Genomic DNA, 27855 nt, shown 5'->3' on the forward strand with positions numbered 1-27855 from the left:
AGTTTGCCGATAATTTAAAGCTCTCTAAACATTATTTATCATACAACCTGCGATAATAGAAAATATTGTAATCTGTAAAAATACAAACGATGCATCTTAATATGTTAATATGAACTTTAGTATTTTTCTGGAAAAAGTTATGGAAACTTTTAGTGACTTAGAAGATTTAGTTTGAAAGGTAACAAAAGTACTGAAAATACGATTTCAATATATTTTTACGTAAAATAATGTAAAACGCTTCTAAGATACAGACTCACACATACTTGTTCGGCAACTCGGCAGTGAAGTGGCCAGTGAGAGTAGTAGGCGTCACCTTAGAAAATGACCTGCAAAGGGCCGAGCACTGGATTGACTAGATCGATTACGCATGTCGCATAGTAGTTTTCCAAGCCCAAATGGTGGGAGCTCACAGATTTCACATAGCTCTCACGATCGGTCCCAAATCAACGTTGGCATCAGAAGCTGCTGTAGAAGCGACCCCATCGACCTCAAGGGAGGACACTTCTTTGTCTTCGACCTTTAACGGTAAGTATAAAACTTTAATAAGTAATTGCATATTTAATATATTTTGTTAATTTTATTTAATATTTATTAACGTTTTTATTTACATTTAAACATTACTACATTTCTGCTTTATATTGTACACACACGCACACGCACACGCACACACACACACACACACACACACACACACACACACACACACACACACATAGCAAAAGTGTATAGTAATTTAGACTGAAACGGTCGATAAGTAGTAAAACTCACATATATAGCAAAAGGGTATAGTAATTTAGACTGAGACGGTCGATAAGTAGTAAAACTAACTCTTTGGACGGACGCGAATATGTGCGGACGCATCCAACCGAAATTTTTAAACGCGGCTAACGCAATAATCAATTTTTTGCATTCTCTCATTTCTTAATTTTTTCTATTTCACTTTTATCTTACATACATCTCTTGGACGTATCGTCCTAACATTCTTTTTACCCTGGGCCGTCCCAGTTTCCTGAATGAGGGACGACCGAGTGCCGTAATGACGAAGAAGAAGTAATAGTAAAACTCTAATAGCGTAATTGCGTCGATTACGATTGCAATTAGAGCAAGGTATTTTTAAGTTTACAATATTTCCAATTGCACGTTCTATTGTTGCCGATGAACATCATGCAATATTAAATCCGTCAATCAAATGTCGAGTAACCGGACACCGGTTAATCTCCAGTCGATCGGTTGCTTATTATGATTTGAATCAACTTTTGGAATCCAGAAAATTAATTCAAAAGTTTATATGAAATTTGCGTTTTACATTTTATTGCTCACATACTTTCTCTGTACATTTTATCTACACATTTTATATATTACATATTTAAAAATAAGACATTTCATTTATATATTTATAAATAGTAAAATAATTTTCTGTTAAACACAATTTTTTAAAGATGCTTATTGCAATCAAATTGACGATTAATTTAACTGAGATATAAATGTAATTTAACTGAGATATTAATGAATTTAAAAAAGTAAGATATTCTAGCTTTAGGTTTGCTTTTTAATTTTGATAATTTGTTGGCACGCAATTGTATAGAATTGAAAAAAATATATTTAATAATTGAATTATTAAGGGATAAGTTTCCTAATTTACAAATTTAAAAAAATCAGTTTTTTGCATTTTTGAAAGTTTAATATCTTAATAATAATAATATCCTAGAGTATTTTAGCCAAATTGTAGGTGGTTGTAAAACTGCAGGCCTTGAAAGCACGCGGCTTGTAGCACGCAGGTATAAATCCGAGCGCTCACCGGGTGGGCAAAAAGGTCCGCATTTTAAATGAATAACCGTTATTTTCTAAGAATTGGGATCAGCGTATAGTAGAAGAGGTTTTACTACAGGTTTTACTACGGGTTACTACAGATTTTACTACAGGTTACTACAGGTTTTACTACAGCTAGAGATACTATTACAACTTCTTCCTCGGTCAAAAATTATAACGGCCTGCTCTGGCACTTTGTGCCAAAACATATTTACTACGATTTGAATACTACTTACTTGATTACTGTATGGAGGAAGTCATGTAGATTAATGTGCTTTTTGTCTTTTTTGTTTACAGGAATTTGAACATAAAATATAATAGCAGAGCAGTTGGCCAACTTTTTTTTTAAGTCTCGTGTTTTTAAAGTCCAGTTGTAACTCTTAAAAATTGATTGTATCTATTAAAAAAAAGTTTGTGTATATTTTTATAATATTAATAAATATATCTACAAAGTTTTATAACATTTTTTAGTTTGATCAAGTTTGTTTAAAAAATTTCCGAGTATAACGTTTATTTTCAATCACTCAAACTAAGGAGACTCCTTGACATTATGATCTGATTTTTTTATGATTTTATTATTTACATATTTTGCTAATACTCAACTAATTGTTTATATATTTATACTTATTTGTGTAGTCTATAATCTTGTATTGCTAGGAAAAAGGATAACTTTTGCTAGTATATGTTTAACTTCCAAAATGTTAACAAAAAATTCTCTTTGTAACTAAAAGATTCTAGCAGATTATTATATCAGATTGATCATATTTGCAACTTGTATTTAAACTAATGTGCTGCCTTTAGATTGCGTTAGCAAATTCTGTATTTTTTGCTGGCATTATGCTCGTTTATAACAAATACTTTACAGAATATGTTTTTAATATATGTATGGCCGAGATAATTTTGTAAAATCTATTCTCTCTTTTGTTAAGGCGATGCTGGACTGCCTCTCAAACTTGATCGAGGTCGATAATGTAGAGTCATTCATGCACATCATTAATGAGATTTCGTATATATCTCTTTTATAAATTTGGAAATTCTTTTCCAGAATTAAAGTACACATATTAATATCCATCTGTGAATTGGACTTTATATTAAGGACAAAAAAAATTTTTTTTTTATTGCTCTATTTATCGACTTTTTACGCGTATATAACCTAAATTTTTGTTTCATAAATTCGTCTCAATTAGGCACTAAAATCTAATTTTCGAAACTCGACACTGTTTGTTCTCGTCGTCTACTAGTCTGTGAATACGAATTTCGTAGGTACAAACTGTAGATCTTTTATATTAAGCAAACATTGTTATGATGTGACAGCAAATTAACAATTTTTTCACGTTTTTGGAGGAAATTCCACTCCACAGACTGATAGCAATGCGTATTCTTTTATTCTGGAGAAGGATTTCCAAATCTATAAAAGAAATAAAAAGATATTGTTAAACAAAAATTACTATCTTTTTGTTGGTAAAACAGACAACTCCAGCAGCCCCTTAATAGGGAATATAACACGACAGGATGAATGAAGTGACATTGCCTCCCGCACCAAATTGGTATTTGAGCAATATCCTTGCATGTTCGCGACGCGGAACTGTGGCATGGGGTGCAAGGAATTTTGTCGTCATCGGCCGGCCGAAGGAGAACAATATAATGCAGTATTCCATAGTCAAAGATTACTTTAAAGACAAAGTAATTACATTGGCATTTTGCCCTAAGCTCGACAGCCCGGACAGTCCAGATTTACTGATCTGTGGTGGTGATGATCCTAAAGTCAGAATTTTAAATGTGGATACATTAGAATTGGTAGCAGAATTCTCTTTTGCCGATGTAAGTGGCAAAATGTGATAAAATGAAGTTAAATATAGCTTAGTTAAATATAATAATTGTATAAACGTTGAAAAGTTATCATAGAAAAAAATTAATCTTTTCATTATTTATATGACTCTTTGATAAATTTTTATTATTCTAGGAAAGCAAATTGACTGCAGGGGTTGATTGGTCAGCTCGAGATAATAATCTTGTATGCGCAGTGAATTCAGACGGTTTTCTAATGTACTGTAATGTACGAGACAAGACTTCAAACATAGTATATCTAGGCAAGCTAAGGGCTACATGTTTAGCTTGCTGTCCTCATGATTCCAGTCTTATAGCGCTAGGTACTAAAAACGGTTTAGTTTATATTATCCAATATGCTTCTATTATCCAAACAGAAACGATATTATATAAACTGAAAAGCCATAACGACATAGTTAGTTTGTCTTGGTGCCCCTCGCAGATGAATGTGTTTAGTGAAGAAGAAGAGAAAAATTTACTTCTAGCTTGTGGTGCACAGAATAGGTGAGATAAAACTTTCATAATACATATATATTTTTTGTCTTTTAAAAATTTATTGTACACATAAACACATGTACACATGTACACATAAAATGTACATGTAAATAATCTTTTAATGCAATGTGATACAAAAATGTGATTAACTGATTGTAGAAGTTTGAAAGTATTATTATTTTCGCTCTTTAAGTATTTAATTCTTATAAAAATTCTCTTTCCTTTCCAACCAACTAAAAAATGAATATAATTAACTTAAAAAAAAAATGTATTTAGTTATGCAATTGTAACAAATGAGCGCTATATTGTTATACTGTAAAAAGAAACAAATAACTTATACAAACTATTACGATTATTTTATTTCTGTTCAGATCTGTATACATTTGGAGACTTGGTAGAGATGGCAAGTATGAGAAAACTATAATACACTTACCAAATCTACCAATCATGGCTTCTTCACATAAAAGTAAGCTTAATATAAACATACAGTGGATTACGGTATGTTGGATAGAGTCTAATGTGCTTTTGACTAATTCCCTTTGGGGTGAACTTCTTTCTTGGGATCTTTCAAACAAAACCAAGCCTGAATGTAAAGTGTTCCATACGTTTCATAATAGAGGATTATTTTCCATTGCTGCTGTACCTAACTACAACGCAACGCCTGATAACTTAAAGACAGATTCCGAGTGAGTTAACATTGTACACAAATTACGAATATATAAATGTTGACAATTTTTCAGTATTATTAATATATTTTAGGCTCAAGGTCTGGTCTTTGGCGCAAGATCGCTGGGTTATAGGTTGTAAACGTAATAGCGATCCTACAAAACCAGCGATCTTGGAACATAAAATTCCTACACAAGGAGGGTACGTATATTGCATAGATTCTTGTCCTCTTGATACCTCGCGCGTTGCACTTGGCGTAGGAGACATGACGCTGCGTGTGTGGAATTTATCTGAACCTCACACAACGACTTTTGACATGACTATGCAGTGGCAGATGATAAAAGCAAAAATAAGAGCGGTAAGAAACATTCGCACAACCTGTAAGAATTGTTTCTTGACATGTGTTATGAATATTAATATCATATATATATATATATATATATATTGCATTAGATATCATGGTTTCCCGAAGATAAATCTACTATTGCTTTTGGTACTGGAGAGGGCCGTGTTGGTGTATTTGATGCAATTGGAACTAACAAACCACCTATATTATACCGACCGTATCACGGAAATATAATTTATAAGCTTGAATGGGCTCAACTTAACTCAGAATATTTTTTGTTCTCTTGTGCAGATGGAGAACTAATAGCCCATAAAAAATCTTCACCGGAAGATGGTAGGTGTTGTTAATATTTATTGCTATACTTTTTTATTATCGTAACTTTTATTTCAGAACCTATGTCTATAATTAAAGAAAAATGTTCAGAGTTTTCTTGGAAATCCAATTTGTGCTTAGCAATTGGGTTAGAAGATGGGTATGTACATATTAAAAAAAATTTCTTAAAAAAATTAATTGAAGAAATGTTTTAAATGAATTTTGTTCTCTTAGGTCAATTATATTTTATGATCAAATGCTGAATAAACGCGGCGACACGATACAAATTTCCAAAACTATGGTGAATTGTCTGACGTGGCATCCCGACCGTACAATGGCAGATGAATGCTCGCCGCTTGCCAATTACTTGGCAATTGCCTCCGATTCGTGTAGCATATTAATTTATGATATTTCAATACTATTAAAAGAATTAAAAGACAATGGAGATGTTACAGAAAACAGAAATGACGAAGACGTAATGCACAAGTTAGTAGCGACATTAAACGGACACTCGGATAAAGTGGTGTCTCTAGCTTGGAGTCCACATTTCAATGGATACTTAGTGTCTGGTAGCTACGACAATATTGCACAGGTGAGATATACATGCACTATACACAGTATTGTTCAATTAAATTATACGCATCATGGCTCATTTATGTCTATTAAGTTTGTAGAATGAAATATGATCCCCTGAAATTTTACTCTTTTATTCGTAATTTTCAATCAATACAGATAAAATTCTTTTTAGTCTATTAGCAAATTTTATTAGATTAATGAATTACTACATTATTTTATTATTTTTATTCGTATATATGGAATGTAGAACTCAAACTTGCAATCTGTTGGTTACTAACTTGTCGCTTTCATATGGAGTCACACGGGTTATTCTCCAATCGGTATTTTTACAACAAAATTGAGTATACATGGGATGAGAATCAGGGACTCACCGACTACAAATCGATAGTTTTTATACAGTTTTCTATGTGTCATCTAAATTAAACTTGCATTTAATTATTTATTATTCGATGTACAGCATTGTGTTATATTAGGATACAGATATTAAATCTTATTTAAATATAATTTAATCATTTTTATATATCGTTACGTAATTTTTTTTCGAATATATCGTTCTCTAGGTGTGGAACGTTGAAAAAGAGGAATTGATGGGCACGTACATGGGTCATATCGGACCTGTATTGTCCTGTATGTGGAGTCCTCTCAAACCACAATTAATAATGACTGGTTCGTCGGATTTTACGCTACATGTATGGAATTATACTTTACCGGAGCAATCGCCAAAGCAACTTTCCGACATTAAGGGTAAGAAGAAAAAGGGTAAGAAGAAGAAAAAGAATTCAAAGACGGCCAATAATGAGAATAATGAGACTGTACCAAATCCTGTTAATGAAGTTCTTGAAGAAACTCAATCTAATTCAAGTAAATAATTTTTTTATACAATTGACATGATACATGGTAATAACATCGTTGATATTTATTATTAATGATATGTTATTGATTCTCAGAGACACAGAACAATTTAAATGATCTCGTTCCCGAGATAAATCTATGGCGTGATGAATTAAAACCCGAGACAAATCTATGGTGTAGTCATAGTGAATTAAAAGATCACTTAAACAGGGCGGCTTTAGTTGGTGAATTAAATGACTATTTAGTATCGCTTGCACCTAGTATTTCTATGTTGTATGTATAAATATTTGTACAAATATAAGACAAATTTTGTGTATATTGTTTATATACAATAAACTCTGATATTGCAGAATGTGGGAAAGAATTTGCGAAGAGTATGCGCAACAATTAATAACGAACCATAATCCAGGAAAAGCAGTAACATATTTACTAAGGATAAACAAAATTGACAAAGCCTTAGAAGTGCTTTTAGATGCTTTCATGTATGAGGAGGCATATACACTCGGAAGATTGAAATTAGATGCTGATGATTCGTTTCTAAATCGAATATTAGAGTCCTGGGCGACATGGGCTAGTTTTGAAGGTCATCTAAAAGAAGCAGCTAAGTGGTAAGGCAATTATTTTTTAATAAATATTTCCTATTAAACATTTTTTGTAAGTATAATATACTACATATAATGGAAAATGTATTTTTCATATATATGTATATGAATAATAATAATTTAAATATATATAAATGTAAATAATAGTTATAAAAAATTTTTATTAACGTGACTTTTGTAATATTACATGTATTAGCTACGTAAAACTGAACAAGTTTGATAAGGCAGCAATGATTCTTTCTCGTCAAAAAGACATAGACAATTTAGGACTAGCATCAGAACTAGCGTTTTTAAGTGGTGACGAGGAATTCGGTACGTCTTTAATTGTGAACGCGGTGACGCTTGCTCTAATAAAGTTAGATTGGTCCAAAGCACGTTCCCTTATCAAGGACATCGGACAAGCTCAGGTATATTTTTACACATATATTTTACACGTACATACTTTTTTTATCCAAATGCAACTAAAAACTTTGTGTGCAGTATTTGAAGGTACATATAGATGCCCATGAGGCAATCGTGAGCACATACTCGAAAGAGACTGAATTAGATATAATGAAAAAATGGTTGGAAGGAAAGGAAAATAAAAGTGTGTTACAAACTCTTAAGGAAAAATATAACACCTTCATGTACGATGTTTTACGTAAAAATGATGATATAAACATTAATTTGGAAAATATATCGTGCGCTAAAATGGTAAGATGTGAAATACAGAAATAAGAATGACTATTGATCCTTTTAGATATATTTAATAACAATACTTAATACTATCCGTGTATAATAATACTTTGTATTAATCTTCAGATGGACATATACATTAGTTATCAAATTGCTTTGGCGGCCACGTGCGATGCAAAAGAAACCCAATTAAAGCACTTAATAACAGCAATAAGCAACGTATTCGAATTCGAAAATCTAGCCAAATCAAAGAAGGAAGGATTCTTTACGCATGTTCTCACGATATTGGATACCAAGAAACCAACGGACGAAAGTAGCATTTACGCAGAAAACAGTTATCCCGTATCGCAGAGTATACGCGCTTATTTAAGCATCGGTCTCCTGAACTGGTTATCGAAATATTCAAAAACGTTATCGGACGAAGAAGAAACGCAGTTTATGCAGTTGGTATTAAACTTGTTAAACAGTATCATGAATGAAACAAACATATCTCATCAGAAAAAAATTGATAAACATAACGAATTGAAGAAAAAAATTAACATTCTAGGTTAGTGCTTTTTTATAATCTATTAAGTTTTTGTTAGATTTGTAGATTTCAATATATGATTATGTATAGTATACAAATCAATTTAAATAATAAGGTTATTGTCTTATACATACAATATATTTTAAATTATGTTTTGCAGTGAGAGCGATGAATAAGACAAAAAATGATGATAATTATAGAGATCTCGAACAAGAAACACAGAAACCCAAATTCCATATAAATAAATTCAATGAGAAACGAGATTACACACCAAATCTTATCACCATTTTAAAAATAGCACATTCAGTTGCTTACAAATTGAGAGGTAATAACAAATTTCAACTTTTAGAATTTTGCAACAATCTCATTAAAGAATGACAGTTGACACTATCATGATGAAAGAAAGCGAAAATTTAGTATCTCTTTAACTTTTACAATTTATGATAAATAAAGAGACAGATCCATTTGAAGAAAACAAAGATACCGATTAACTATCTTCTTTTGATAATACACTGTGAATACCTAAAATAGATGAAAGTTAAAAATTTAAAATATAAAGAAGTATAAAAAAATAACACTATATGCAGATTTTTTATATCATTGTAAATGATAAGCTTTGCATCCTAAGTTACTTTTATATATTGTCTATATAAAACATGCAATTATATAGTACATTATAAAAATATATTTTTTTACTATGCTAGTAAAATTTTATTTCTAAAAGGATTTATACATATATATCCTGGTGCGCATGTGTGTAAAAACATTTAATTTACCACATTATGGAAATATTTTGAATCAAAACTTTATTTCAATGTATTATTGATTTGTTGATTATTAAGTGATTTTCAATTTGTGAAGAAACATTAATAAAAGAAAAACAAGAATAAAAGAAATTGTTATTTAACTGCTATATAACATCCCAAGTTTAAATCAGAGATTAAGTTCCTTCATGGACAAAATCAATTATTTTAATGTAACCTAATTTATATTTACTCTCCAGAAACTCTATCATTTCCAGCACAAACATAGTGCCATGTCATACCAACACATTTAACTTTACTTTTCCATATAATATACTTTCAATCTTAAATTGAAAACTTTCAATTAGTTATCCAGCCATCTGATACTCGATACAAAATTTTCATTTGTGTCTGACTCTTACTGTTCACTTTTTTTGTGTGTTTTTAAAATCTACCATGTATCCACTCATCAGAAAACAACTAGACATAAATTTAATTTAATAAAATTAATAAAATTTAATTTATTAAAAATTAATAAATTTAATAAATTATTAATTTATTTAAAAAAATTTAATAAAATATAGACAGGATAGGATAACATAATGGAAAGATTTAGAATCATATTTCTTATTACCTTAACCTTGATACATCTCTGGCAGCCATTGATACGATTTTCAAAGGATTAGGTCCCCAGTCAGCTGCAGTCAAGAGAACAGCTCCAGAGTCAATGGACAATTGCTTGTTGGCTTCTGATGTTGTACATATGTATTAAACCATTCTTCTCCGCGACCAAGAGTTTTCCAGACTTTTCCAGAGTGCCACATTAGTATCAAGTGACGTCAAATACAATGCAGACATACACTTTTGATTCTCTTTAATCGCTCTAAGCTTATACATATAATCGTCAGAAACTGACGCTAACAGCTCACCCTCTGGCTCATGAAAGATCGCGTTCGTATGATTTTTCTAACCTTCCAAAATCTGTAAGACATCATATAGCACTGAATTTAAGTAACATTATAAATTTACATAATTTTCCAGATATTCTTACCTCATATACATTGATATCGTTTAGATTCCTACATATTGTACAATCTTATTTTGAAATCTGATCCAGTGATACAGAACGTGAAAAATAATGTTCAAGGAGGTTTCTGGACCGTGGGACTTGACATCGTTGTAAAACGTTTTAATAAGATTATATACAATGTCCTCCACGGTATCACCTTCATCCTGTCATTTAAAAGTTCGCCAATTTTGTCCCGATCCACTCGAAGAAACTCTTGCGTTTATACGTAGGTGGCGTAGCACCCTCTAGCCCCTAGAGTTTCTAGAGTCCCTAGACTTGTCCTTTGCGCGTGCAAGTATTGAATTGAGATTGCGACTTGCGACGTCTCTCGATGTTTCTGCACGTGTTCCGTTTATGCACACGTGATATATCTCTTAAATTTTATTAATTATATTAAGTTGGCATTAATTTTTTATGTATTAACTTTGTTGTGACATCAAGAAAATAATTTCGTAAGTTCATAACTTCTTTGTGTCGAAAAATCAGAAATATTCGCTTTTTTAAAGGATGTGTTTTGAGGTTATCTCTATTTTTGCGGTGCGTTTATAGATTTGGCAATGGCAACGTCGTTGGCAGCACAACTTAAAAAATTGAGAACTCCGCAGACGAATTTACTGCTGCAGGATAAAAAACGTGCTAGCTTACTGTTTGATCCAAAGGAGGCTGCGAATTTGGACAGAGACACTGTCCTAAGTATAGGTTAGCTTTCTCCTATTGTATCTAATAACAAGTATCTAATAAAATCTCACTCGTTTTTAATATAATTTATATAGTAAATGTTTTTTTTATTAATTTCTTTTTAGCTAGTTTTGTTTTATGCATTAATTTATTAAATTAATCTTTAAAAGAAATATGTTTCTGTAATACAAAAGAAAAACACTAAAGAAATGTTTTTATTTTATTTTATAATCATACTTTTTTATTTATTTTCAGGGCAGAGTGGTTTGCAAGAACTACAAAAACTTTCAAGAGTATTTGATGAATTTTATAACACATTATTTGCCCAAAGTTCTGTACATTTTGAAAGAGCTGTGCAAGATGCGACAGTAAATAAACAACTAGATGCAAACATCGCAAAATTTTTATTATTTGCAACTCCGTATTTTTTACTGAATGCTTGTCATAAAGCATTGGAGTGGCTTGTATTTAGGTATCACATTCATCAGTATAATCGGGAACAGTTTATTCTTCTTATCTTGCCATATCATGAGACTCGTATATTCGTTAGGTATGTATACTACTGAAATTATATTTTTTATTAATACCATTTTATTAAAGTTTTTAATTTAAACATCAATATTATATACAGTGAGTGTAAATAGTATATTTGTACAGAGGATATTTTTTTAAACCTTATTTTTAGAAAGCAAATATTTGCTATGTATTAATAACGAACATATGACAAGAATTTTAAAATTTTTATTACATTTTGATAACACATAAAGTTAAAATTTCTAAAATATATTAGAAATTTTATGAAATATTAAATTAGAAACTGAAAATATTTTAATTTTTGTAATATCTTTATAAAATATTTTTCTTTTATCGATAATATTTTTTTTACATCTAATATTTATTTAGTACATATCTTTAAAGCGATTAATTAAAAATTTATGACTGTTTAAGAGCTCTGCAACTGGTAGATTTGTCAGACGAGAGCGATAAATGGCATTGGTTAACACCTGTACAGAAAAGCGGTTTGACGTTGCCTTCTGGAATTCTCGTTAAGCGTTTGACTTCGGACAAAGGATTTTTGAAGACATTATGTACTCATGTGACATCTGCCACGAAGACTTACTCAGATCAAGCATCATGCCTAACCACCTTGTATGCTTTTTACACTACTGCGATATTAGGCATGATCGAATTTATGTCTGTCACCGAGGTTCAAGTGAATTACCTATTGCCAACTCTTCTTCATGGATTAAAAAGTCCCATTCTCGATTTTGCCGCCAGCAGCTATATGATTATTGCGAAATTGATGACGAAGGTAAGTGTCATCTGTTTTAACCATAATCGCCTGTTTGTCGAATATTTTTGTTCTAAATATTAAATAAATAAATTTGATTTTGTAATATATTGTAAAAATGTAACTATCATACATTTTTAATAATATGGTAAATTTATAGGTAAAATTGAATGAAGACACCATAGAAAAATTGTTGCTCAAGACGTTCAAAATGCCGCACTTGAAACAGGAAGCTGTCACTTTTCTACTCTACCTCTATCAATCTCCGGTTAATCGGCTCACTGTCGTACCGCAAAGTTTGGTCCATCAACTTTCTGAATTATCTTGGTTTGTTGAAACAGTTGCCAAGATTCATTCGAAGACAGACACTAACGCGTCACGATTTCTCGTGTCTTTTTTTCAAGCAGCTTGTCAAGTTGTCGCCAGGGATCCCCAAAGCACTAATGATGTTCAGAATATGATCAACAATATTCTGGATCATATTAGACTTGATAGCGAGGCGGTAGACGCCATTCTATCTAATGTATTAACATGTGAATTTTTCAAGAATGAAAACGCGAGAGACTTTCTAGCAGAGTTCTATAAGCGTTTTGAGTGCAGCTACCCAGACAATTTTGATAGGTATCTGAAAAAATTGATGAAGCAAGGTGAGAATGACGAAAGTTCTAAACAAGCGTTACATTTTCTTACTTCTTGGCCCTTTGGCACCGAGGGCACGCAGGGATTTGTCGAGATTCTAAATAAGCTAACTCATATCAGCGCCGCGCAACGAGTGACCGCTCTTGAAATTCTTGCCAAGAACAACGTAAATATATCCGAGAGCTTTCATGGTATAATAACGAGTACTCTTCAAGAGAGATTCTATGATAGTGACGTGAATGTTGTGAAGACACTGCTGTCTTTCCCTACAAAGAAATTGATCAGTTTATTACCCTCGGATACTGTGGTGGAAGAGTTATTGGTTTTGTTAATAACTTGTCACACAGCATCGAGGAAAGCCTTAGCTAAGCCAGCTCTAAAAATGCTCTTAGATCTATGTGAAGAGAGTGACAATACTAATGTCTTCATCACGGCTTTACCATACTTATTTCCAGCCACAGACGAGGACGTGGCAGTTGCTTTGGAGGTACTTCGATCGAATTTTGCTAAGAATAATATATATATGCAGCAAGTGATTAATGACATTGACAAATCCAAACTGAACGCTGAAGCAGTATCTTCTGCCGCTTTTCATAATATCTTAAAATATGAGCTATTACCGCCCACAGAGAGTATATTGAATTCCATGCGGCAACAAATGCCGCATGGTGATGCGGCATCTCTGTTTTTCAATATGATTCTACTGGGATCGGTATGCAGGGTACCCGTGGGTTCGATGCCAGCCAAAACCGCGCGTGATGTTATTGAAATAGCCACAAAAATGATTAAGACATATGCACACGTTAAAGTACTGCGCGATTGCAACAACATCAACGGTAATAACATTCAAATGGCTTTGAAACTCACGTCCGAAGGAATCTTGCCCCTTCAGGTGGGCACTTACGTCCTTGAAATGGTACACAGGCGACTGAACATCAAGTCCGAGTCGAAACTCGACTTCGACAATAATGCAGAGCGAAGTAATCTCATTTTGCGACTTCTGGAGATGTATATTGAAGGCATGAACAACCGACACTGGCGGAAACATTACGCTAGATGTCTACAAATCTTTTTCCAACTATATTTTTCCACAGTGGAGAACCTCATTTGTTTCCTTGCACAATTCTACGCGGAACCTGTCAAGACGCAGTTGTCCTATCATTGTTTACAGATTTCCTTGCAATTGCTAAATAAGTGTAAATCTTTTCAATGGGCGTTCCAAGATCAAGAATTTATAACTAATGTGCTACTTTCATTGACGAGACGTAACAATGAATGCAGGAGAGTGGCGATGGATATTGTAAAGAAACTGACGCAGACTTTCAGCCTCAATGCGGAACCGTTTTTCGTGTTGCTGCAGAAACTAGCGACAAAGTGCGCGGAGATCTGCCAAGATCCTGACGATCTTGCAGTTAACCTGTACTTCTTTCTCTCTCCAGATCCACATGTCTCTCATCAAATGAAAGAACATAAAAAGTTGCAACAGGCTCAGAAACTGTTGTTCGACATGGTGATGCAGCAGAACGAGGCATTAAAGATTTCTCTAAATCGAAGATCACAGCTTCTTGATATTCTAGTGAACGTCAATAGCTCCGAGATTCTTCAACAATTGGCTCCAATGGGCCTTCAGCTTCTGCAAAAGTTGGAGGATGATCCAAAAAATCAGTCAGCCGGTTCCGCCTTACGAAATATATTGGAACGTTTTACCATAAACACAGTTGATGCTCTAAAGGATGAGCAAGTATGGCTGTTGTTTACAAAGTGCATTCTGATGCACGAATCCTGCGCGGTTTTAGATTGCGGCGACCGAACGTCGCCAAGCATTATAGTGTTAAAACGGATCAATGTGCTCTTTGATGAGATGTCTCGCGATCTCCAGATGAGCATTCTATCCAAAATGTTGGACGTGATGATTGACTGTGAGATTAATGACGTCGTCTCCGTCGCGGGCAAGACTATTCATCAGCTACGCATGGATGCAACACTCCTAATCTCGGAATTGGAGGCCATGAAGCGGAGCGGACAAATTCAAGAAGAGTCAGTGGAGAACTCGGATGTGACGTCGAGCGCGAAAAAGAGAAAGAAGCGACAGAGCCAAATTCACCTAGCGCATCCAGCGATGATCCACAGTCGAGCCTGGAGACGTGGTGTCGTTCTGTTGGAGTTTGCCGAGCGCGCTGATAACATTCAATGTGAGCATTTGCTGTACAGCGTATTATTCGATCTGCTGAATGTTTGTCTGAGCCTAGAGGAACAGAGTCCAGTCGAGTACACGAACCAGCTGCTTCTCTCGACGATTTTTCGAATGATGAATAAGAAGGTGCCAATGCGCGACGCTAATTTGCAGATCACGCTAATCGTCAAGTGCATTAGAACGTCGCGCAATCCACAGACGCATCATCATGCGTTGTTGGTGTTAGTCGAATTCTTAAGGAATGTGGACATGCATCACGCTCTTTTTAATCTCATGCCGATTTTCACGTTTATGGGCAACACGATGGTGCGGCAGGATGACGCTTACTCCATACAGATTATCTCCAAGACCCTGGAAACGGTGGTGCCGATTATAAACGCGGCTGACGATGCAACACATGCCTGCGAGTTACTAAGAACATTTATTGTCTCGCTGCCTCACATTCCCGAGCACAGACGAATGCCGCTCTTTGTAAAACTGCTACAACTCCTCGACAACCATCTCCATTTGTTTTATTTGTTGACTTTTGAGAGTCACGTAATGAAGAGTGCAACCCGGACCGAACATCCCACGCAATGGTTGGATTTTGCTATTCAGGTGTCTCAACAATTTTCGCCACATAGATTACTTCAGGTTAGTTCTCGAAAATCATTTCTATTAGAATTTCACAAAATAATAATTTTTGATAACATTTTAGTAATAGGAATTTACGTAATTGATTCTGTAAACAATTGTTTGATTATTTTAATTATTTAGAGATATATAACGAAAGAATTTTCCGATTTTTATTTTAGATTTGCACGAAGGTAATAGAGTTTGTCAAGATATTACCGATGGACATCGATGACGAACAGGGCAGAAGGGAAGCAATGAAATTCCAGTACAAGAATATTTATGATGTGACCAAATCTACGCCGAAAAATCTTCGGCACTACAAGATAACAGCTGTGCAGTTTCTCAGTAACCTCCTGTCGCATGAGGACTTTATCAATCGTGTGGCCGTGTTAAGCCAGAATGAGGCAAACAATATGAACAAGTACTGCGATCGCCTGGCGATCGAGCTGATTCTGTTGATTGAGACTATTTCGAAAACTGCTGATCAACATCAGAACAAACCGAGCGCCAAGTACTGGAAAGTGTTGCTACATCATTTGTATGATGTGTTGGATTTGGTGAACAATTTATTGCCGAATTCTCTGTTCCTGCAGAGCGTCAAAAACCTATTAAAGCATGAATTGCTGTCGGTGAAGAAGAAAGCTTTGGAATTACTAAATGCAAGATTGCTTCAAAAGAAATTTAACGAGGAAATTCATGTAGATCTTTTAAGTTTGATCAAGCCATTGGCAGACTTCTTCGATGTCGATGTAAAGGTTGAAAACCAGGAACAAGAAATAATCCAACAGACAGTGTTAATATCTTTGAAGCTGTTGGGAAAATTACTAGCTGTTGATCATCCAGCTGTTTTTAGACCGGTACCTATACTCATTTAAGCAAAATTTTATTTTACATTGATATTTATTAATAAAAATTTGATAATTTATTAAGCAATTCTTAAAAAAAATTATCTTATTGTAATAATACTATATATAGTTTAGTATATAATTACTATTATTTAATATTATGTATATATTAATAATTGTTTACAGATTTTGGACATAACGACCCAATTGTTGCACTCTAAAAATGGTCCAGTATTAGCCAATGCAGCGTTGTGTGTAGCAGAATTATGCAGTTCAATGCGAACGCATGCTCTATACTCGTTGAATAAGTTTGTGCCAGCAATTTTAAAGTTGTTAGAAACCCATTGCCATCAGAATGTACCGGATGTAATAGTCATTAGCATCGTAAGTGCTTTACAGAAGATAGTTGAGTCTCTGGGAAATTTCCTGTCGCTCTACTTGGATCAACTCTTGTCTGAATTGACAATACTGAGTTCTGAATATACTAACACGGAGCATCCTAAGGTATTTGTGATATCTTTCCAGCTGTAATTCTATTACAAAAATTTCGTTAGTTCCTCTTGTAGCTTAATTGTTCTTTATATTTTACAGGCCGTTATCGTCCTTTCGCGTTTGAAGGCAACGACGCAGAAATTATCCAGTTGCATATCTCTACGAGTGTTGCTACCAGCTATCAATGGAACTTATCAGATGTTATTAAGAAAGAAGTCTTACAAATGTATACCATCATTGATGAATGTGCTAGCCGAATCTTTCAACAGCGAGCGTCCAGCAGAACTGAAGCTTGATGTCGACAATCTTGGCGACTTTTTCCTCGAGGTTCTTCAATTCCGCGAAAGAAGCGAAGATAATATAAAAACGGATGAAGACGCGCAAATTACATTAAAAGATATCATTGCGATCGAGGACAGCGTTAGTAAAGCACTAGAGGCATTGCTCTTAAAGTTGAGCGAAGTAACATTTAGACCGTTATATGATAAGCTCTATGGATGGGCAACGAACGATACACAGTACAAGCAGCGAAATATAACATTCTATAGGTACGAACAATTTAATTCTAAATTACAGTTGTAAATCTGTTTCAAGTATTTATGATTCTTGCTAATCGTGCAATGATTAAATTAACATTTAAATTACTTAATTACTATATTACTGATTAAGAGATAATAATAACAATATGAATAGATATTTCTTATTATAAAATAATTGAAATAAATATTTGTTTTAGTTTTGTCACAAAATTTTAGATTAGTCACAAAAAATTTCAAAATTATAATTATTTTTTAATATAATATAAACATGAAATATTATTTTAACTCGTTAACAAATTAATAAAAAATAATGTATCTTGTGCTATAAATTTTTTTAAAAGTGCAAAAATTTCTATTTATTTTTGTAGATTATCGGCGAATATAGCAGAATGTCTGAAGTCTCTCTTTGTTTTATTCGCCGGACTCTTTTTGAAGCATGCGGCGTCGTTGTTGAGCAACAACAACATGTTCATAACCGATACTCCACAAGAATTGACACTTCTCGACGAATCGAACAGAATTGAGCTGGTGGAGGCGATTTTATTGACGCTTCATCGAGTATTCGGTTATGATGTACACAACTTTGTTAGTCAGAATCAATTTGAAGTTCTTATGCAACCAATAGTGGACCAGGTGGAAAATACAATGGGCACGAAGGAAGAATACGAAAGTCGAGCTAACCGACTTATTGTGCCTTGCATAGCTTCCTTTGCTAGCGCCATTGCAGATGATTCATTACACAAACAACTAGTCTATCAAACGTTGTTGAAAACGAGACACGCAAAGCCTTATGTTAGGAGCACTGCTTTAAATGCATTGGTAAGATCAAATGTTTTAATGATTAATCTACTATTATTTTGTTTAGTGACACAGTAAAATTTTATAAAAAATTAATTTTATGCTAAAACTGTTTATACAGCTTATATATATATATACATATGTTTAATTGTGATTATTAATAATTAATAATTGCTGCTATTTTTGGTACTTAATTATCGTAATTATCGTGTTTTCTGTATTTCAATATTTTTTAAATAGGCTTTTAATTGTTTATATTTTTGACAATTATACTTTATTACATTTTAGGTTGAAATCGCGAGGAAACTTGGTGAAGATTTTATGCCATTATTGCCAGAAACTGTGCCATTCCTGGCAGAAATGTTGGAAGATGAAGACGAAGCTACAGAGAAAAGTGCGCAGAATGCTGTTCGCACACTAGAAGAGATTTTAGGAGAGCCTTTACAAAAATATTTTTAAACCTTTCCAAATGTGTAAAGTTGTAAATATGTAAATAATTAGGTTTTATAATAAAATTACAGTAAAACGCGTTTCTATACATATGTAATGTGTGATTAAAAAAGAGTACATTTTCGATGAAATTTAAGTATTTAAATTTTTTTTTGTAAAACTGTTGTGATACTGTACAAAACACACACACAGACACACCACATCTTGTTTTAACAACTTATTTTGCTCTGAACGTAGCTACTTCGAGTAATATTTTAAAAAATAAATTTTTGCAAATGCAGTACACATAATATTTAAAGATGTACATACCTATTTACTGTTAACATAAAATAGCAATTAATCGGATACAACTTCGCAGTAAACGTGCGAAAAAAAGCAAGATTTTTACTGTATTCTTTATGCAATTATAGCGTCATCCGGCTTCAAATTTTACTTTTTTAAATTAATACAAATGAACTTCGGAAGCAACATTCAAGCAATCACTTTCTGTACTATATTCTATGGCAAAATGCGTGCATACAAATGCTGTGAAAAAACGCGCTCTCTTCGTTTCTTCAAGCAAATATAATTTTTTATTACGTGGTACTTCTTATTGGATAATTATTCCTTTTGTTTCAAGAACTCTTCAAATTTATATATATAATGCCAGTGATCAATATAAAATATTACAAGTAAAAGATTTCTAGATAAATAAAAAAAGGATAATGTATTAATAACAATTTAAGGTAAAATATCTTTTATTTGTCAATTCTTTCAAAAGCGCATCTTTTAATGTAATTTTTTTAGATAATTATTAAAATTATTTTTTAGATTTCGTCGAATATAACAAAGCACCCGAAGTCTTCTGGATTCTTTTTGAAGCATGCAACGTCGTTGCTGAGTAATAACAATACGTTCGTAACGGACACTTTGCAGAAATTAACACTTCTGTGGACGAATCAAATAGAATTGAATTGGTGGAGGCAAATTATGCTGACGTTTCATCAAGTATTTGGCTATGATTTCGTGTATAATTTCGTCAGTCAAAGCAAATTTAAAGTTCTCATACAACCGATAGTGAATCTGGCGAAGAATCATGCAAACGAGGGAAGAATGTGATAATTGAGTTAGCCGACTTATGGTATCTTGCATAGCTAGACTATTTTTACACTATTAGATTATATTAGATTACTAGACTATATTTAGACTATTTTCTCGCCCTAAAGTGTTAAAGAAAACTGAAATAATTCATAAAACATTTGTCAACACACTGTAATTGAAAATAGTTATTTATATATACCTATATTTATATTGATAAATATTTTTATTGAATATTTTATTTTTACTGCACTTTGACATGAGTAATAAATTTTGTTTGTCTGGTATTCCATTTTTTAACAATAACTGAATAGAGAAGCAACAATTCATCAAAATCTTTTAAAACATTTTAATTATATATATATATATATATATATATATATATATAAACATTTTTTTTCATATTTTTTTCATATTATTAATGCAATAATACTTAGGTACATAGAAAAGTTACACTTTCTTTTTTATAGATGGGAGCCAAACAAGATTTGCTTGTTTTACAATTACGAGTGGATAACATTTTGTTGCAGCACATATACTCAGGCCCACATACATTAATTGGAAGATTAATAATTATATTACTCGTATATTATTTTAAGCAATAATAATAAATTTAAATAATTAGGTATTAAATAATTAAAAGAAATACTAATAAAATTTTAACTTTTTATATTGATCAATTATAAGTAGTTTCAAAAAATTCAAAAATGTATTTTTTAATACGATATATAAATATAAAAATTTTTTTATTAGAATAGCAAACTAAATTATATATCTTGTGTTCCTTGTAAATGGCGCAACTTACAATTTGTTTTAACTGTCAGCGAAATATAACGGAATGCTTAAAGTCTCCATTCATTTTATTCGCTGATGCTTTTTTTTTAACATGCGTCATTGCTGAGTAGCAAAACATGTTCGTAACAGATACTTCACAGGAATTGACATTTCTCGATAAATCAAACAGAATTAAGCCGGAACAATTTTATTTGATTTATGGGACAACGTATGTCAATACTATCGCTTCGCTATGTATTCAAATTTGCATAATTTTATAAGGCAGAACCAACCAATTCGAGAATTTCATGCACTGGTTCACTGTACATCTCTTCCTCTCTTCTCATTCAAGTATAGCATGATTGGCGGCGAAAAAATAGAAAAATAATGAACTTGAATAAATAATAATTTAATAAAGCTTTTCTTCTTTCTTAGTCCTTTAAAGATTTAAGATCGATAAGTAAAGATTGGAAATCAGGTTCTGAAATGAAAGCTTCGACTATTACGAAAACGGTGATTTATTTTTAACTTATCTACAATCTCGGACGAAGTATAGAATATATTATTTCCTTACATTATAATACAGAATAACGTAAATATGCGTATGTAATATAGATTCGCGAGTTACATGGCATCGGATCAATATAGTCCTCCATTTATATTTAAAACGCTCTTATCAGACACTGGGCCTCATATTTTTGGCAACATATATTTCGTTCTAAACGCAACTATTCTTCGAACATATCGCGAAATAAATCATGATAAATACGGTGTATTAAAAAAATGTATTTAACATAGACGTAAAGTGATAATCAATCGGATACACTTAGCAGTAAAACGTGCGAGAAAAATACTCGGTATTTTGACCGTATTCTTCGCGCACTTTTTAGTGTCCAAGCGTAGCGTCGTCCGACTCCGAATTTCATTTCTCCAAATTTCAAGGGAAATGAAACGAGAGAATGATCTCTGAAGCGACATTCGAGCAGTCACGTTCCGCGCTACGAGTCCACGATAAGCACACACACGAGTTCGAATGCTGCAAGAAGACGCGCTCTTTCTCTTTCTCTCTCTTTGTCTCTCTCTCTGTACTCGCTTCTTCGAGCATAGCTTTTCTAGCTAATTGCACGGGATCATTGTGAGAATTTCGGAGTCCTTCGGGGATCGGTCCTGCGGCGTCGTCGCGACGATCCCCGACCTCAACGTGGACATCGGTGACTTTTCGTCGTTCCTGGTGGCCACGTGTGCGACTAGCCTGGGCTCCTCGAATCATACATTCGGTACGTCAGGCGGTCCCCGAAGGGCCATCTCTTCGCCCTGCGTCGTGGTCGAGAGTTTTCTGAAACGAAAAAAAAAGAAACTTTTTTATGCATTGCCATCCGTGCCGCTGTATTTCGTTCAATTAAATTCTTTCAATAAATTGTAAGATATATTTTCTACAAGAATTAAAGCAACAATATTAAAAATGATAGAGGTCTTACAATCTTTTTTTAATAATTTTAAATGTTTTATGATATCTTCAACAAATCCTCGGAAAGCTTTTTTAATGTTTTGCAAGATTCATAGTTAATAACGAAAATGTAATATTTTTATTTGTTTACGTGATTCTTAGTGTGCGAATAATTCGAATTCAAATAGAACTTGAAAGGTTCGAGAATTTTGAGTCGTGGAAAAATATAAAACAGTATTATAAAAATTATTTTACCATTTTGATAAAATGTACGTTCTAGTTTACATTTATTTATGTTTCCAAAGTTTTAGTTTTAATTTTGCTTTAAGAAATATTATTTAAAAGTAAAGTGACATGCCAGTGATAACTTTCCTAATTGCAATTTTTTTTTAATTGTATTATACAAACGTAATATATAGCATTGACAAACGTGCATTATCGTATTGATAATTTGAAAAGATTCCGTGTAATACCCAACAAACGGAAGGTAGATTTTGCGTGCGTTACATTACTTCTCGTACAGTTAATAAAGCACGTGTAATAGTTATACGTAGGGCAATCCGCGTAACTACATGTGTAATCAATCAGACCGCACCGTCGAATTATCGTTCCGGCAACGCGTTTCTCTGCTAAACTCCCTGCGGAACGCATCGCATTAATACAAATTAATTCGATGTGCCCGTGAGAATGTCGTACGGCGACGCCGCCTGCTCGTCGAAATTAATTCGAAACGTGCGTATAGTCGTACAAATATATTGCGGAGACAGATAATTTGTACATGGGTTAATCCTGCGGCGTGGCGCGTCGAGTGTTTACATCGCGTTTACGAAGGCAGCGTGGTGCCTGGCACGCGACGCGTGTTTATTTTTTTTCCCTTTTTTTTGCAGCGTATGGCAATTGATAGACTTTGTCATTCACTCGGCGAGCCGTCGCGATTTCGTCTAATTTACATCAGAATGCAGGATCGAAGGCTCTATTTATAGTAAGAGTTGAACATTTACACGTGAAAAATGATCTACATTACGTGTGTACAATGTAAACTATGTAGACTATAACGTGTCACCTATGTGAACGATAATCCATTATCATGGATTATAAAATTCAGATTCTATTAGAAAAAGTAAAAATTGTATTCCATTTTTTATTTGTAATACTACATACTTTCCAATTTAGAATCATTTGTTGCCCGTTATGTATTGTCTACATAAAGATTTGTATAAACAATATGTAATATGACGTAAACAATATTTAAATAATTCATGTAGACGTAAGATGTTGAAATTCATGGCACAAATTTTTTTGTTTTATATGTCGATTTAGTTAACCCTCCAATGGCAAAAGTAGAGTTTTAATATTTATGAAACTCGTCAACACAAAGTCCAAAGCCCAAATTCGGACATAACACTTTGCAAAAAAAAAGTCTTAAACATGTTATGTGATCTAATCTTGGACTTTGTATTGTTAGGTCTGACTTTACACACTGCTTTAATTATTTTTTTATGCAATCTATGTATAAAAGAGGCAAAAAAAATAAATTTTATTTTTAAATTTATTTTATCCTTAAAAAAGATGAATTTTTTCATGAGACTTAATATTCAGAAAAATTTTACTTTTAAATTTTACTTTTAAGTTTTGTTTCTTTTTTACTCGTGCTGTTTTTTAAATAATCGATTTATCTTCGTTTGGATAAATATAATAGATCTTCAAAGACTTCTTTATTTTAAACGATTTACAATTCAGGATTTTTAAAAATGCAATTTTGGTTATATCTGTCGCGCAATGCAAAAAATGTTTGAGGAAGAATAAGAACGTAGTACGGACGTAAAATATATGTTAAAATAAACATACGCACGCATAAGAATGTAAAATTTTAATCCCTTAAACTTAAAGTCAAACACAATTCACGGCTTCGTTTATTTTGCAGCTCGACAAGGAATTTACAGCAACGAAGAGAAAAAACGATTTAACATTTTTGTTTACTTTTTACACACGTTTAAAAATAAATTCCAAAGATAAATCCAAATCTCATGAAAATCCGTGATTTTCAAGGATAAAATAAAACAAACTCCCTAAAAACTCCAGGTTTTCCCGACAGCAAACAACATCAGGTGATAACGCAATGTTTACGTTCAGACGACGTTGCCTGGCACGAGGCGAGTGTTTATCTCTTTTTGCGGCGTACAGTGAATCATTATCCACGTGCACTTTGACCCTAATCATTTATAATAGGAAGTGCTCGAACAGGTAAACACATCAGTGTTGCCGTGTCATCGGGTCACTTTACGTGTCGAGTACCCAAATTAAAACGATGGCTACTGAAATTGCGAGTTTCGCAAGTCAAATTTATACGTAAATGCAACTGTGATTGATAAATCGATGAATTAAAAAACTCGTTTGTACAACGATCACTTTATTTTAGAGATCGGCTCTTATAGCAAAATCGAAGAGAAAATGCTGGAGAGATACTGAAGGAGAAAGTATTTTTTCATCCTTTCAAGCTGCTCACGGCGACTCGATTGACAGTTACGCTGGTTGGGAAAAACATGGAAATTTCGAAGAACCAATTTTAGAAAATAATGCGAGACACAAATTCCTCCCTGCAACATCATTTGCATGATCAATTAAAAGATATTCTTTCAGAAGAATATAATGACATTCCCAGTTTCGATCGATTCTTTATTACGAATCGGTTCCCGCTTTCAATCGTCCCGCTTCGTCTCGCGTCGTCTCGCGTCGTCTCGCGTGAAGTTGTCCCGCGTTCAAATTTTTCGACCGGTAACGGAACGCGACCGAACGCGCGAGACGCATTGGATCACGAGTCGGGTGGGCAGGCGTCGTTACGCACTTGTTCGTAAGTAAAGAGCTATAATCGGCCGTGTATGAGCTGCCGTTCGTCGTTCGCGTGATGGTGTAGGTCAGTGTAGGATGAGTTCACGGCGATTACAGTCGGGATGCGAATTTGGCGAGAGGCTGAGATGTTCGTCACCCGCTGGGGGGTTAGGTCGAGCAACGGTGGCCATGTCTGCAGTGTTTCTTTCGCGCGGGGGCGGAGGGGGACATCTATCCTCGCTTCTGTTTTGGTAAGTATTTATTCGTTCGTGTTGTACGAAGTATTTCGTTGAGACCTAAGTGTATCGGTTTTTCTCAAGTACGAAAAGTTTGTGGCAAGTAGTAGTCGATATTTTCGCAAATGTCTGTTTTACATTAGTGTGTAGGAGTGTGTACGAGAGAAGAGAGTGACGAGAATGTGGAAGAGGAGGAGGAGGAGGAGAAGGAGGAGATGCCTGGGGGGCATCGGGCAACGGCGGAGCAACCTCGGAGTAAGTAGCTTTTCCTGATTTAGTTAATTAGTTATTTCATATTCTCGTTATCATTTCCTACTCGCGTTTGTTGTTCGGTTTGTTGAGTGATACAGCATCAGTTTTTTTTTTAGAAAATATTTTAGATCAGTCTGAGATGTTAATCGAAAATTTACCTAATAAATTATATATGTGAAATTTAATATTTGCTATTGTCAGTATTTTTAAGATGTATATTTATTGATAGATATTTATTTAGTTATTTAACTATTAAATTATTTGTCAAATATATATTTTTTAAATTTCTATAAATGTAAAAAAGTTTGGGGGAGTTGTAATTATGTAATTGTTTTGCTAAATATGTTTTTTAAAGAATCGAAAATGAAAACGATAATTTCTTTAGATATTAATTATTTTTTGAAGAGTTATCATAATTTATATATAATAAATGCATTTTATTTTACAGATTATTATAACTCCGCTGCTGCGCATCGTACGAGTGAGTTTTAAATTATTTTTTTTTTATTTTCGATAATGGAAATTGATCAATTTCATCATATCAAATATATACTAATATTTATTTGTCAAATATATAAAAAATATCACACCCAAAGAACGGAAGATTAAAAAACCAAAATAATTTTTAGTAAAAGTAAAGATAAGGTAAAAATTGGCATTATAAAGGTAAAATCAAAATTTAGATTCGTGACGACGAATGCAGCAGTAAAATTTTCTCTGTCATTATTTATTTTTATATACTACTTGATATCTCTCTCTAGATTCATAATTTTTCTCCGATAATTTTTATCACATTTAAAATCAGACATTTTCAGATTAAGCGAAAGATCTAGAAAGGTTTTATCACGTTAATTATATCACTGATCAAAAGTTTCGTACAAAAGCGATTAAGCGGCGCCGAAGAATCTTTATAACACACTCTGTCTTACTATTCTCTATATTTAGCAAATACTTCAATGAAATACAATGAATGAGTTCACTTACCTCTTTCTAAACTGGAAGATGATATAAACGATGATCGCATTGCCGACGAATAGCAAAGCAATTAGGACCGTTGGTAGCACAACATCTGTAACATAATACAGATTTGATTAGTATCGATTGGCTAACGTGCTGTGTCATCATGCTGATTCGATTTAGCAATACACTTTGATCGCACGCGTTCAGAACCTCTCACATCACGAATTGCTGTCAGTATTCTGCACGCTAATAAAATTATTGATTGTCCCTGCCGATCGACTATAAATAAATCAAATATGGGAAAAATTGATATTTAAAATAAGTTCTTTTGTCATACGATAGGATCAATTAATAGTATAATTAAATCAATCATATCAGGAAAATTTTATAACGAATTACAATTTTTTAAATTCAGGAACAGTTAATTGGTGACGAATATAGTGCACATTTATATTCTGATATCAAACGGATTAATTATCTTAATTGTAAAAGAAAACTCTTTATTCAAGAAAAAATTCTGCTATGATATAATAAAAGATCACATTTAAATTAATTATTAATATTAAATTAATGCTTCTTGAATACATACGTATAGGTTAATTACCTTGACAATGCAACATTAATGAGAAATGTTATTTTAAAAATTAAGAAAAAATTAATTTAAGAAAAAAATTGATCCTATCACTATACACAACATAATAATATTTGAATGAATTTTCAATATTAAAATAATATTTATTGCATCAAGTGCGTTAAAAAATATATCTGACTGTTTGGGAAAATAATATACAAAAATAAATCTTACTGTCTAAATAATTTGAATAAATCTGAATAAAAACTATCTGATGTATTCGATTGACGAAAACGTGATAATAAAAATCACGTATCGCATGAAAAATTTATACTGATAGCAATTCTTGTATGGCAGGCCCATCATTCGCGTCGGATCTCACGTCATTTCTCCCCGAGCGTCATCAACCGTGGCATACTGAACTTTGGACGCTACGGCGAGTGACTGAAGTTTCTTTGTACGAGCAGTTCCTGCTTTCGTTCATTTGTAATTCGACTTTTTATCGCGTCGTCGTTACCGTTGAGCGCTTACGACAAATGATATATCAAGCGACTCGGCTGTAAATCAATATCCGTGTTGCAAAAAGTTATCATTTAGCATTTTTAATACCGAATATATTTTGGCTTAAATTAAAAGTTATGATAAATTTTGAGGAAAAATGGTATTAGAT

At 33.0% G+C, this 27855-nt stretch overlaps 5 protein-coding genes across 6 annotated transcripts in view; 4 read left to right on the plus strand and 1 right to left on the minus strand.

Annotated features, from left to right (window-relative positions):
- The first annotated feature begins 3019 nt into the window (after positions 1-3019).
- On the plus strand, positions 3020-9369 carry LOC114254159 (gem-associated protein 5). The gene is made up of 13 exons (XM_036287525.1): positions 3020-3630; positions 3773-4140; positions 4503-4817; positions 4891-5155; positions 5251-5476; positions 5534-5615; positions 5690-6125; positions 6592-6892; positions 6979-7156; positions 7234-7453; positions 7653-7892; positions 7966-8169; positions 8287-9369. Exons 1-13 carry the CDS (start codon positions 3322-3324, stop codon positions 8710-8712), a joined length of 3570 nt encoding a protein of 1189 aa, XP_036143418.1. The 5' UTR covers positions 3020-3321; the 3' UTR covers positions 8713-9369.
- LOC118645490 (gem-associated protein 5-like) lies at positions 6584-6903 on the plus strand. The gene has a single exon (XM_036286662.1). It carries the CDS (start codon positions 6619-6621, stop codon positions 6898-6900), a length of 282 nt encoding a protein of 93 aa, XP_036142555.1. The 5' UTR covers positions 6584-6618; the 3' UTR covers positions 6901-6903.
- Positions 7220-7519, plus strand: LOC118645491 (component of gems protein 5-like). The gene has a single exon (XM_036286663.1). The coding sequence runs from the start codon at positions 7235-7237 to the stop codon at positions 7493-7495; it is 261 nt and encodes an 86-aa protein (XP_036142556.1). The 5' UTR covers positions 7220-7234; the 3' UTR covers positions 7496-7519.
- Positions 9370-10486: 1117 nt separating the features above from the next.
- Positions 10487-19624, plus strand: LOC105833947 (HEAT repeat-containing protein 1). Of its 2 annotated transcripts, XM_036286660.1 has the most exons (10): positions 10487-10950; positions 11048-11197; positions 11432-11726; positions 12125-12488; positions 12628-15933; positions 16095-16772; positions 16947-17264; positions 17352-17800; positions 18160-18610; positions 18878-19048. In XM_036286660.1, the coding sequence occupies exons 2-10, from the start codon at positions 11056-11058 to the stop codon at positions 19046-19048; spliced, it is 6174 nt and encodes a 2057-aa protein (XP_036142553.1). In that variant the 5' UTR covers positions 10487-10950; positions 11048-11055. The 2 variants fall into 2 exon arrangements, with proteins under 2 accessions (XP_036142553.1, XP_036142554.1); XM_036286661.1 differs by lacking the exon at positions 10487-10950 and having other exon boundaries at positions 11056-11197; positions 18878-19624.
- A 1766-nt stretch (positions 19625-21390) lies between these two features.
- The window catches only part of LOC105833945, a 49885-nt gene continuing 43420 nt past the window's right edge, over positions 21391-27855 (minus strand). The window contains exons 8-9 of the mRNA XM_028192450.2: positions 26639-26723; positions 21391-22226 (exon numbers count right to left, since the gene is read on the minus strand). Coding sequence (XP_028048251.1) covers positions 22157-22226; positions 26639-26723 — 155 coding nt within the window. The 3' untranslated portion in view covers positions 21391-22156. The remainder of the gene's footprint in view (positions 22227-26638; positions 26724-27855) is intronic.

This window comes from Monomorium pharaonis, chromosome 5 (genome assembly GCF_013373865.1).
Source record: "Monomorium pharaonis isolate MP-MQ-018 chromosome 5, ASM1337386v2, whole genome shotgun sequence".
In the NCBI taxonomy this organism is placed as follows: Eukaryota; Metazoa; Arthropoda; class Insecta; order Hymenoptera; family Formicidae; genus Monomorium; species Monomorium pharaonis.

Bases quoted from the DNA above. Each gene is read 5' to 3' on its own strand.
- LOC114254159 (XM_036287525.1), top strand. From the start codon at position 3,322: ATGAATGAAGTGACATTGCCTCCCGCACCAAATTGGTATTTGAGCAAT. The intron at 6,126-6,591 runs GTAGAATGAAAT...ATCGTTCTCTAG, and splicing joins CATTTATGTCTATTAAGTTT to GTGTGGAACGTTGAAAAAGA. The intron at 8,170-8,286 runs GCTAAAATGGTA...ATTAATCTTCAG, and splicing joins ATTTGGAAAATATATCGTGC to ATGGACATATACATTAGTTA.
- LOC118645490 (XM_036286662.1), top strand. From the start codon at position 6,619: ATGGGCACGTACATGGGTCATATCGGACCTGTATTGTCCTGTATGTGG.
- LOC118645491 (XM_036286663.1), top strand. From the start codon at position 7,235: ATGTGGGAAAGAATTTGCGAAGAGTATGCGCAACAATTAATAACGAAC.
- LOC105833947 (XM_036286660.1), top strand. From the start codon at position 11,056: ATGGCAACGTCGTTGGCAGCACAACTTAAAAAATTGAGAACTCCGCAG. The intron at 11,727-12,124 runs GTATGTATACTA...TGACTGTTTAAG, and splicing joins GAGACTCGTATATTCGTTAG to AGCTCTGCAACTGGTAGATT. The intron at 18,611-18,877 runs GTAAGATCAAAT...ATTACATTTTAG, and splicing joins GCACTGCTTTAAATGCATTG to GTTGAAATCGCGAGGAAACT.